We start from the raw sequence: 12188 nt of genomic DNA on the forward strand, positions 1-12188 counted from the left end.
CCACAGTTCAGTGCCATGGAGAACACAGTCTACATCCTAAAAACAGTTTACAATTTTAAGAGCATGAGTTATAGTGCACACACCTTCAGATTACGTATACCAGGGTGAAGAACTAACAGTTAGGTGTGAAGACCATGAGGGAAGGGACTATGGCTGTCTTTTCACCACAGTATTTCTAGCACCTAGTACAACACCTGGCATGTAGCAGTCCCTTACGTTTGTTGAATAAATGGATTATAAATTTCATCAATTAGCTTTCTGATTTTATTCCCATGGCTTTTATCAAAGAATGATTCTATCTTTTCAAGTATACAGGCTCATGGAGAAGTAAGAGGAGGTGCCCAGCCAGCTGCATCAGTCAAAATAATCCCAGTGACCAATGAGGTAGCAGATATCACAACCAGATTGCTTTTATATCCCTGTGTTTTCATCATGGTTTATGATTTAATGCTAGTATTTCTGGTAAGCATGACTGAACTTGGCCGCTCAGTATGAAACACAAGACTTCCAAATTCCTATGTACTCCTGAAATATTAATTTTCACTTACTACTTAATCTTAGTGGTCCAGAATCAAGGTGCAACCTACTGGTAAAAGGTCATCCTGAACATCTCCTAACTTCCCCCAAAATCACTCTTCAGGTGGTTCTTTGAGCCAGGAGCACTATTCTTTTCTTCCCTGAGACCTAGCTCAAACTATCAACTCCTCTGTGAAACTCCTCCCAAGTAACCTCAGGCAGAACTAGTGGGCTCATGCCTTTGCTTGTCCCTCAAATATAGCACTTAACACACTCCATTATAGTTACATATATAACTATATACATACATACAAAAAACTATATATGAATCCCTCAGATTTGAACTCCATGAAAGCAAAGACCCTATCATATTCAGTTTTGTCTCTTACCTAATAGATGATCAATAACTTTGGTTGAATAAACATTTAATTAAGCTATAAAGAGAGGTGAATTTCTAAACATACTTGGTCAACATTTGACCTTAGAAATCATTCTTTAGAAGGGCTTGATTTCTATTTTGTTGTCTTTTGGGGGGCTTGTCATTTTAGCTTTTTGAATTTTTTTTTCAAATGTGTTAACTTAAAAGGGGTAACTTGGGGGAAAGAAATGCTTAGATAGAACTAAGGGAAATAAAAGTATTAATGCTGTTTTTCTGCTCTGATTCTACTTGCCTAACTTTCAGGCATTAATAGTTTAAGGTGATTAGAAAGAAGAATTTAGGGGCAGGTCCTTCTCAAACTGCAAAGTTCATGAGTTGAGTAGAGTCCTATAAACCCAGATGTAGGCCAGAAACTAGATAAGACTGACAAAGCAACGGTCAATGAGAAAGAGCTTGCTTTAAGGAAAATGAACACAAACCAATGTAATTCCCAAGTAAATAATATAGAAATGATGTTGAACATTAACAGTAAAGTTTCAACTGGATTGTCTTGTTAAAAACCAACACAAAACAGACAACACGGATGGACCTTGAGAGCATTATGCTAAGTGGAAGAAGTCATACAGAGAAAGACAAATACCATATGATCTCATGTGTGAAACAGAAAAACAAAAACCAAAAATACTGAACTCAAAGACACGGAGAACAGATTGGTAGTTGTTAGAGGCAGAGGATAGGGGTGGGTGGGTGAAATGGGTGAAGGGGGTCAACAGGTACAAATTACCAGTTATAAAATAGTTAAGTCTTGGGGCTGTAATGTATAGCATGATGACTATAGTTAATAATAGTGTACTGTATATTTGAAAGTTGTTAAGAGGATATGTCTTAAAAGTTCTCATCAAAAGAAATAAAAATGTTGAAGGAACTTCCCTGGCAATTCAGTGGTTTAGACTCTGTGCCTCCAATACAGGGGGTGCAGGTTCAATCCCCAGCCCCGGAACCAAGATCCCACATACCATGTGGCACAAAGATAGAAAAAAAGAAAAAAAATTGTTAACTATGTGTGGTGATGAATGTTAATAAGACTTATGGTGGTCATCATTTCATAGTATATACAAGTATCAAGTCATTATATTGTACACCTGAAACTAACATAATGTTATAAATATCAATTTAAAAAAGAAATGTGACCCCCCCCCCCAAAAATAAAAAAAACATAAACTGGGAATTCAAGTCAAGTCCACAAATATTTCCCTAGGAAATACTCTGATTTGTTTAAGGAAGGTTAAAGATGAAACAACAGGTTGCATCATAATCTATTTACCTTGAAAAAAAGAATGTCAGTGTTTGATTCCTTGTGTGCAATAAAGTCATTTTCAATTGTAATTTTAGTCTCTCAAGTAATTTTCTCCTATGGTTAACAGCAGGAACTACAAAACTAAAGAAGGCACCCAAGAGACAAGGATTATACAGATGGTTTGACAGTATTAGGTGTCTCCAATAAATTATTTCAAAAGAAACTTCTCAGATACAATGTAATTCTAAGATGTTACATGGCTTTAAATCTCAGCTATGTTACTTCCTGACTGTGAACAAATGACTTAACCTCTCTGAAACTCCATATCTACACCAAGAAAAAGGGGATGACGATGATAATATTACAATTTCACAGTAATCCTCACATGAGAGTTAAATGAACTAATTCATGAAAGTGCTTAGAAGAGTACCTGACACACATCTAGCCATTGAGTGTGACTTGTGCTATACTCATAACTTATACAGAACTGTAACATAGAATTTGATTTCTCTAGAAGGGAAGATAAAAATAATCAGGAGAGCTACCACTGAAAGTTTAAAAGTGCTTCCAGTGCATGAGACCAGATAGAAAGAGGTGTTTATCTCAAGGCCATCCACTTGTTCCCTTATCAGGTGAACAGTTCCAAACCTACAGAACCAAGGGACCAGATCCTGGGATGTGGTCATCTCAACAATGTAGCTATTTTTATTTAATTCTCATAATTTAAAGAAGAGGAAACCAAGGCACCAAAAATTTAATGGTTTGCCCAAGGTTCACATCTTCCCATTCTATTCTTGCCTTTGGACGTGGTACTGGTATTCCACTTTTCTCACTTTTCTGTTGAATTTACTTTCATTAAACTGGTCTTCCAGTTTGATGAAATCTGGGAAAAATAAAATGAACTTATCACAACAACAGAATCGACCAAGCAGAATCTAGGCAAGAGCTACTTCCATAGAACCAGCTGACATCCAGTTTGAATGGCACCAAGAGTTTCAGAATAGGGCAGGCTAGGCCAATGGAAATTTCTTCTCTGTAAACTAGACAGCACAGACAAAGATTGAATCTGGACAATCTAAATGCAGGGACTGAGAAAAATTGTTTTTAAGCAGAATCCATTGTTGGGGGATGGCAGGATTTAAGTGATTGACAATTCTTCACTGATGTGAAGAAACCAGCCAAGAACCAGGGGCGGTGGCTGGGGCATAAAGGGATAGGGACCTACCTATATAGGATAGTCATCAGAGATACTTTAGGTGAAGCATTAGTGGCAAGGAAGTGAGATCAGCAGATATGGTTGATGGCTTATCAAAATCTTTTGATCAATCAGTCAACAGTCTTTACTGAGCTCCTATGTCCAAGTCAGAGTGGAAGGTAACACACCCTGATGAAAGGCCAAAAGTCATTTACATTTCTACACATTTCATTACTTTTTCTAACAGTCAAGTCAGTAAGGGAAGCAGTTACTGGCCTACACAAAATCATGACTGAATTAATGAATATGCCTTCAAGCAAATGGAATAAAGGGGTGGAGAGACTGGAGGAACCAGTTGAATGAGGTTAAGAGAAGGTTAACAATGAAGCATTTCTACAGCACTTTTACTTCTTTGTAAACCACTTTCGTATTTATTATTCTCCCAGTTATAACTCCAAAGGCTATAAGGTAAGGCAGTTCATGTTTTTATTAAACTGATGAGGACACTAAGGCCCAGAAAGCTTTATTGACTAGCCCAGGATTACACAACCCATGTCATTTGCAGGGGCAGGAACTAAGAACCCAGGCTTCCTGCTTGCCCGCCCATTGAGCCCTTTCCTGAGCCACAGGCCAGGAGCAAACTTGGGGAGAAAGCCGGGTGGTTAGAGCACTGGCACTTCACACCCGGCCGAACCTGTTGCCCACGTGGCCTCAGTGGGTGGAGGGTGGGTGGCTTGTCGCGGTTTGGGGTTGGGAGGTAATGGCAGGCTCCCCTCCTCTGTGGGTATCAGGTGGTTACTTACTCATACTGCCCGTTCCTCTGGACTAGGGTCAGCACGCAGGGCTCCCGGAGAGGACCCTTCATCTCCATACCCTCGATAGTATGCGGGCGCTAGTCAAGGGTCTTCTCTACAAGCGCGGCCCTGGAGGGGACCCGCGGTGCGGGGTGGCGAGAGGTTCCTGCCCCTCTGCCCACCCTTCCTCCCCAGCGTCCGAGACAGCGCCTCCCGCGCCGGCCCCCTTCCCCGGCTCGGCTCGGCTTCGGGGCCCGATTGCCCCCTAGCCGCCCCTCCGCCGCGATCCGCAGTCCCGCGGACCCCCACCCCCGCCCTGCGCGGCCTCCCCTCCCCCTTCTCAGGCGGATACGGTAAGGGGCTGGGCTCCAATCGGGAGCGGCGGCTCCATCCCGGCGGCTTCCAGGCTCGGCGGGGCTGCGGACTGCGGGCTGATCCGACGATACTGCCTCCCGCGTCCTCACACCCCTTAGCCTCGGCTGCGCGTCCTTAGAGAAACGGCTCCGTGCTGGGCGCAGGCAGCCCGCAGCCTGGAGCCCAGAGCCGGGAGCCGGGAGCCTGACCCGAGAGAGAGCGGCGCCTCCCACCCCCGCCAGTTTTCCAGGCCGCCGCAGATTCCGCCCCCTGCGGCCAACCTGCGGAACTGCAGGGAGAGACCCGACGGACTGGGGGCGTCTCCCGCACGTCCAGCAAGGGCTAAGCTTTCAAGGCTGTCTGTGACGCCAGAATTGTTTTGGGGACTTTGAAGGTTGCCGTAGAAACAAAATACAGTTATGCCCATGAAGTAACTCAAAGGTGTTGGGGCCACTAGGACCCACATCCTCCATTCAAAATATCCTTATTATGGTTAACAGAATATACCGTGCTGGTTATCCTACCGCTCAGATGTCCCCCCACCTCACTCCATCCTTCCATCCCCTAAATCGAAAAAAATCCCCAAAGATCATACCTTTGCTTTCTCTGCCCCCCTTTAAGCTCACTTGTAAGCAGGCAAACACCAAACATATTATCTCTGGCCCACATCCCTTGCCTAATATATAACTCATTGTTAGCAAAGCATTGGGTGACAATAGCCCACGGTTATTTCACACAGCGATGCAGGTTTGAAATTTCAAAGCCATGTGCTTGCTTGTGTCTCCTGCATTGCCAGGCGGCGCTAGTGGTAACGAACCCACCTGCCAAAGCAGAAGATGTAAGAGATGCGGGTTTGATCCCTGGGTTGAGAAGATCCCCTGGAGAAGGAAGGGCATGGCAACCCACTCCAGTATTCTTGGAGTGGGATTCTGGAGAATCCCGATGGACAGAGAAGCCTGGCAAGCTACAGTCCATAGGGTTTCAGAGAGTGGGACACTAGTGAAGCGACTTAGCACGCATGCACCTGGGAAGCCTCATATGCTAGATTCCTCTCTCCTGATTGCTTCGTATCCAATCAGCCGGCAAATCTTATTGATATGGTCTTTGGAATTACCTTTAGATTCTTTGTTTTCTTGCCATTCACACTGCCATCACTTGAGTGTAAGCCCTTGTGATATCTCATTTGACCAATTTACTCTGTTGACAGTCATAAGAATATTTTTCCTAATGTTTCAGTTGTGTTATTCTTTTGTTCAAGACTCTATGATGAACTATATATCAAGACTGACTTTAAACCTGTATTAATTAACACAGTGTGGTATGGAAGTAGAAAGACCAATGGAATCAAATACTGAGCCCCAAAACAGGTCTACACATATATGGAAAGTTGATATGTGGCATATTTGACTTTTCAAATTAATGTGGGAAAAATGGATTATCCACTAAATGGTGCAGGGAATATTGATAATCCACATGGAGAAATAAAATTTGATCCCTATATCACACCATAGAGGGAAAAAAAGTCAATTCCCCATGGATTAAATATCTAAATGTGAAAAGCAAATCTTTACAACTTTCAGAAGAAAATAGGAGAATATCGTTATGACCTAGGGAATGAGAATGATTACTTAAGACATTAAAAAGGAGGAAGTAGGGGAATTGATTGACACATTTAGCTACATTAGACATCAAAATGTATGCACTTCAGGATAGCATGAAAGTATGAAATGTGGCAATATCAGAATATAAAGGACACATGTACTTAGTTACAAACAAATTGCACTGCTAGACATTTACTATACGGTTAACATGTAGATGTTCCCAAAGAAGAATGGACAAGAATGTTCATCTGAGCATTTCTTTTTTAAGAATGTAAAGAAATGCAAATGAACCTGTTGTCCATTCATACTGTGTGAAATACTATGCAGCTGCAAAAATTAACGTGGTAGATCTCTAAATATTAGCTGATTCAGAAGGCTGGCCAGTATATATTTTTGGGTGAATAGAATAAATCACAGAACAGGCAAAAAAACGATAACATGAACAAGTTAAAAGACAAGCCACAGGCTGGCAAAACATTTTCAGTAACTATAATTGACAAAGGATAACCTATGAGGTTCTACACTCTAGATGTCATAACCTAACTCATTCTCCCACCACTCACTCCAACTCATTCTGCTTAATCACACTGTTCCATTCTATTCCTAGGATTTGCCAGGCACACTCTTACCTCAGGGCCTTTGCACTGGCGGTTCACTTTGCTTGCACTCTTGGGCTTCCCTAGTGTCTCAGATGGTAGTAAAGCACTTGCCTGCAATGTAGGAGACCCAGGTTTGATCCCTGGGTCGGGAAGATCCCCTGGAGAAGGGAATGGCAACCCACTCCAGTATTTTTACCTGGGAAATCCCATGGACAGAGGAGCCTGGCGGACTACAATTAATGGCGTGGAGTTGTGAAGAGTCGGACACGACTGAACGGCTAACACTTTCAGAAAGATTTGCCTGCACTCTTCCCTTATTCAGGTCTTTGCTCAAAAGTCACTTTCTAAGAGAGGTCTTCCTAGACAACTTTACTTGAAACTGCAGTTCAGGGGCTTTCCTGGTGGCTCAATGATGAAGAGTCTGCCTGCCAATGCAGGAGACACAGGTTCGATCCCTGGTCTGGGAAGATTCCACATGCTGAGGAATAACTAAGCTTATGTGCCACAACTTTTGAGCCTGTGTTCTAGAACCCGGAAGCTGCAACTACTGAGCCTTTGTACTACAACTACTGAAGCCTGCATGCCCTAGAGCCGAGGCTCTGCAACAGGAGAGTAGCCCCACTCATCACAACTGGAGAAAAACCCATGCAGCAATGAAGGCCCAGCACAGCCAAAAATAAATAAGTAAATAAAATTTAAAAAAATCATTGTGTGAAATTTTATAAAGGTTTTTTAAAAATTTCAGTTCAACAATTTCCTTTCCCACTTCCACACACACATACTCCCTATCTCTCTTCCCTGTTTATTTTTTCTCCTGAAGATTTTTCACTGTTCATTATTTTATTTTACTTATCAATTGCATTTATTGCTTACCTTCCCCTACCAGAATGTGAGTTCTGGAAGGGCAGGAGTTCTTACATTCTTGCATTCCCAGCACCTAGAACCATTTCTAGAACAAAGTAGATGCTAGAAAAATATTGATTAAATAAATAAATGAATTTGTGTCTTGAATGCATAAGAACCTCTACAAATCGGTGAGGAAAAAAGAAAGAAACCTTGCAGAAAAACTGACAGGGACTTCCCTGGAGAGCCAGTAGTTGAGACTCCACGCTTTCAGTGCCGGGGGCATGGGTTTGATCCCTGGCTGGGGAACTAAAATCACACATGCCTTGCATGGGGCATGCTCTCCCCCAGAAAAATAAGAAAAAGAAAAACTGACAAAATGTATGAATAAAGGGACTTCCCTGGTGGTTCAGTGGTAAAGAATCCACTTGCCAATGCTAGAGACACGGGTTCGATCCCTGTCAAAGAAGATTCCACATGCTGTGGAGCAACTAAGTCTGTGTGCCACACCTACTGAGCCTGTGATCTAGAGCCCATGAGCTGCAACTACTGAAGCCCTTGTGCCCTAAAGCCCATGCTCCGAGACAAGAGAAGCCACCTCAATGAGAGGCCTGCACACTGCCACTGGAATGTAGCCCTCACTTGCCACAGCTAGAGAAAAACTCATGCAGCAACGAAGACCCAACACAGCCCAAAATAAATAAACGAATAAATGACTAAGCAATTCATAGTCAAGGATATCCAAAGGACATGAAAGGACAAAAAGATATGAAAGGATGATTCACCTCATTACTACTCAGGGAAATTAAAAATTCAAGCCATTACAGCAACATGGATGGACCTAGAGATTCTCATAACAAGTGGAGTGAGTCAGACAGAGAAAGGCAAATATCATATGATATTGTTTATATGTGGAATCCAGAAGAAAGCTACAAATGAAGTTATCTACGAAACCAAAATAGAGTTACAGATATAGAAAATAAACTTATGGTTACGGGGGTGGGGGGCAGTAAGGACAAATCGGAAGGTTGGGATTGATACATACACACTATTATACATAACACAGATAACTAATAAGGACCTACTGTATAGCACAGGGAACTCTACTCAATACTCTGTAATGGCCTATATTGGAAAAGAATCTAAAAAAGAGTGAATATGTGTATTTGTATAACAGATTCACTTTGTTCTACACCTGAAATTAACACAATACTGTAAATCAATTATACCCCCTTTTTTTATTTCAAGCTATGAGATACTATTCCACAATCATTGGTTTGACAAAAATGTAAAAATTCAGACAACACCAAGTGTTGTTGAGAATGTAGAACAGATAGAACTCTGATCACTGCTATAAGGAATATAAGTTGATAGAACTGCTATGAAGAGCCATTTGACAGTGTATAATACCCTTCAACCCAGAAATTCTATTTCTTGCTGTAGACCTGAGCAAAATTCTAACCTTTGTGCATAAGGATACATGTAAAAGAATGCTCACTGCAGCATAATTGGTAATCTCAAATAAAGGAAACAAATTAACTGCCCATCAGGAGTTGAATGAAAAAATGAACCCTGGTATTCATGAAACTGAATATTATTTTGGAATTAAAATGAATAACTCAAGTAACATGTATAAACAGAGTTAAATCTCAAAAATATGATGTTGAGCATAAAGAAAAAGTTACAAAACATGTACAGTATACCATTCATATAAAGCTTGAAAAGATTATATATTGCTTATGGCTATATACATGTAATAGTAATAATATATAAACATGAAAGAGCATGATCATTGTTAAATTCAAGAAAGGGAGAGGGTTGAGACTGGGGAGGGGCATAGAAGAAATATCAACTATATCTGAAATATTTATTTTTTCAAACACAATCTGAAAGTTGATCTGGCCAGATTTGATAGAACTAAATGGAGGATACATATATTGTTATTGGTATATATATATTATATATACATATATTATGTTATTCCATGTACTTTTCTACATTTGAAAATGTGTGCAACAAATGAAGATGAAAAATAAATAATATGGAGTTTAGGGTTATCGGTGTCAAACACTGAAAACAGGACAAAGAAAATGAGAATTGAGAGAGTCTCTGGATATGTCAAGGAGTTCACTGGAGACCATGAAATAAGTAATTTCAATAAATGGTCAGTAAGAGGGTAGCAGGCTTCCCTGGTGGCTAAGTGATAAAGAAACTGCCTTCAATGCAGGAGCCACAGGACACTCGGGTTTGATCCCTGGGTTGGGAAGATCCCCTGGAGAAGGAAATGGCAAACCACTCCAGTATTCTTGCCTGAAGAATCCCGTGGACAGAAGAACCCGGCAGGCTACAGTCTATGTTGTTGTCAAGAGTCAGACGTGACTGAAGCTACTCAGCAGGCAGCATGCTCGAGAGGGTAGCAACAAGTTTACAGGAAATTGAGGAGAGACTGTATTCAGAGAAAACGGGGGCAAGAGACTATGTATTGAGGGAGTTTGGAAATAAAAAGGAACGAAATGTAATTTTAATATAATTAGTTTGAAGGGTTGAACAAAAATTCTTGCCAAAATGTGAAGCCTCCTTAAAGCAAAGGAGGAGTAATCGAAGAGAGGGACAGAAGTTTAATCACCGGTAGGGTGACTAGGATCCCACAAGCCTAGAGGTGGCAAAAAAAAAAAAAAAAAGAAAGAAAAACCAAGAATAAGAGGTTGTGAAGAAATGGAAATATACTGAGGTGATGACATTGAAAACTGTGGTCTCTCACAAGGGAGATGATGATTTTTTTTAAAGTAATAAGTTGATGTTTTAATAGAAATAAAATAATAAACCTGGTGGTTTAACATTGAATTCCTATGACAGACATTCTTTACATGGCTTCACATACATACTTTCATTTAATTCTCAGGAAATTCCTGTAAAGTAGTAATATTATGCTACTTTGTATAATATTATATTATACATTATGCAATTTTGTATAGTATTTTATTATAATATAATATTATATTACTTTGTATAATATTTTATACTATAGTATAATAGTACATTATACTACTTTGGATAATACTAATACTAAGTATTGTTTCCATCTTCAAGATGAGAAAACTGAGTCAGAGACGTTTAGCAACTTGCTCATTAGCTAGTTGATGGCAGAATCAGGATTCAAACTTAGGTTTGTCTGACTCCAAAATCTGAGCTTTTAATCCAACACATTACAGCATTCATTCAATGTTCACAGTCATAACAGTAAGTGTTTTATTTAGAAACTTCTATGTGCCAGGTACTATGGTAACTGCTCTACCTGAATGATCACATTTAATCTGATGGAATTTATGATGAAATTGAAGTTGAACGTAGAGGGTTTAGGAACATGACCAAGGTAAAGGAGGGAACAGTTAGTGGTAGAGAGTGATAGCGAATCCAGAAAAGTTAATGAAGGTTTTAGAGCGACAGAGAGAGCCCAGTTGGAGGCAGATGGCATGGACTACCATAGATGTCCAAAGCAGCATGAGTCTGTAACCGTTTCTTGCAATGCTTGGCAGATGGAAAGCAGGAATAGGGAAAAAATCCCAAGATGGTACATTAGGCTTGGGGATTAGTATAGCAGGCAGAGGTCATGGGGTGAGGGAGTTTGAAGTGGTGTTTAGGATGTATTCAAAGTTGGGTAAAAATTTGTATCTACTCAGCCTAGGGCCAGCAGAGGGGGATGAAGGCAAGCTGGACTAATTTCTTATCATTTCCCTAGCCCTACTACTGCAGCAAAGTATTGTACATCTTTTTTAAGGATCACTTCAAGTACCTCGCTTAGTTATGGGCTTTTGTATGTGGTTAAGTGTTTCTGTAAGATGGCTAAAATCATTATATTATCCATAACTGCCCTGTGACTTACTTATGGTTGTTAATGATACTACTATTTTTCTAGTCACCAAGTTTGAAACCAGATTTATCCATGAACCCTGCATCTCCTTCATCTCTTATAGCTAACAATTCAAGTTTTGTCAATTCTGTTGTACATTCCTTAATACGTATAGCTCTGATCATTCTCATCTATCATCAGATGGCATTTTGCCTAACTGAATAAAGGTCTTATGTCCTATACTTGCATTTACATACAAAAGGCATCCAATGCAAAGAATTAAATGGTCATTGAACAAAATTCAAATAAATGAAACTCTGGCTTCGAGAAAGCACAAGTCTCACCATTCACCATCACCACAACTACCCCCTCAACACACATACACATGAATAAATGTGTGTTCAGTGCCTGCCTTTATCCATCAAACAACTATAACTAAGTGCTTAGGACTTATGGGCTTTCTCAAAATAAAAAAGTGAGATCTTTAAAATAGACTGTAAAATACTTTTAAAAAACTCAAAAATAATTTCCATTAAAAGGACACAAAATATAACATTCTATCAAGTTCATTAATTATTTAATTTTACATTTATTTAAAAAGTCAGTTGTCTTTGAAAACAGTTTTTAGGTTGGATCTTCTGACTTCCCAAGAATTTCCAAGTGTGCACAATGATTATGGAGAAATCACAGCCATTATAAATTAAATTAGTTATGCACAGGCACATAATTTCAAGAGCAAAATTACAAAAGCCCTTTCAAA

The 12188-nt window shown here is 40.2% G+C and overlaps 1 protein-coding gene across 2 annotated transcripts in view; it reads right to left on the minus strand.

The window, feature by feature from the left end:
• The window catches only part of OCRL (OCRL inositol polyphosphate-5-phosphatase), a 48952-nt gene extending 44173 nt beyond the window's left edge, over positions 1 to 4779 (minus strand). For both annotated transcript variants that reach the window (XM_043458666.1, XM_043458665.1), the window contains exons 1-2: positions 4534 to 4779; positions 4191 to 4270 (exon numbers count right to left, since the gene is read on the minus strand). In XM_043458666.1, the coding sequence (XP_043314601.1) occupies positions 4191 to 4270; positions 4534 to 4572 (119 nt within the window). In that variant the 5' untranslated portion in view covers positions 4573 to 4779. The remainder of the gene's footprint in view (positions 1 to 4190; positions 4271 to 4533) is intronic.
• Between the last annotated feature and the right edge of the window lie 7409 nt (positions 4780 to 12188).

This window comes from Cervus canadensis, chromosome X, assembly GCF_019320065.1.
Source record: "Cervus canadensis isolate Bull #8, Minnesota chromosome X, ASM1932006v1, whole genome shotgun sequence".
Classification (NCBI taxonomy): domain Eukaryota; kingdom Metazoa; phylum Chordata; class Mammalia; order Artiodactyla; family Cervidae; genus Cervus; species Cervus canadensis.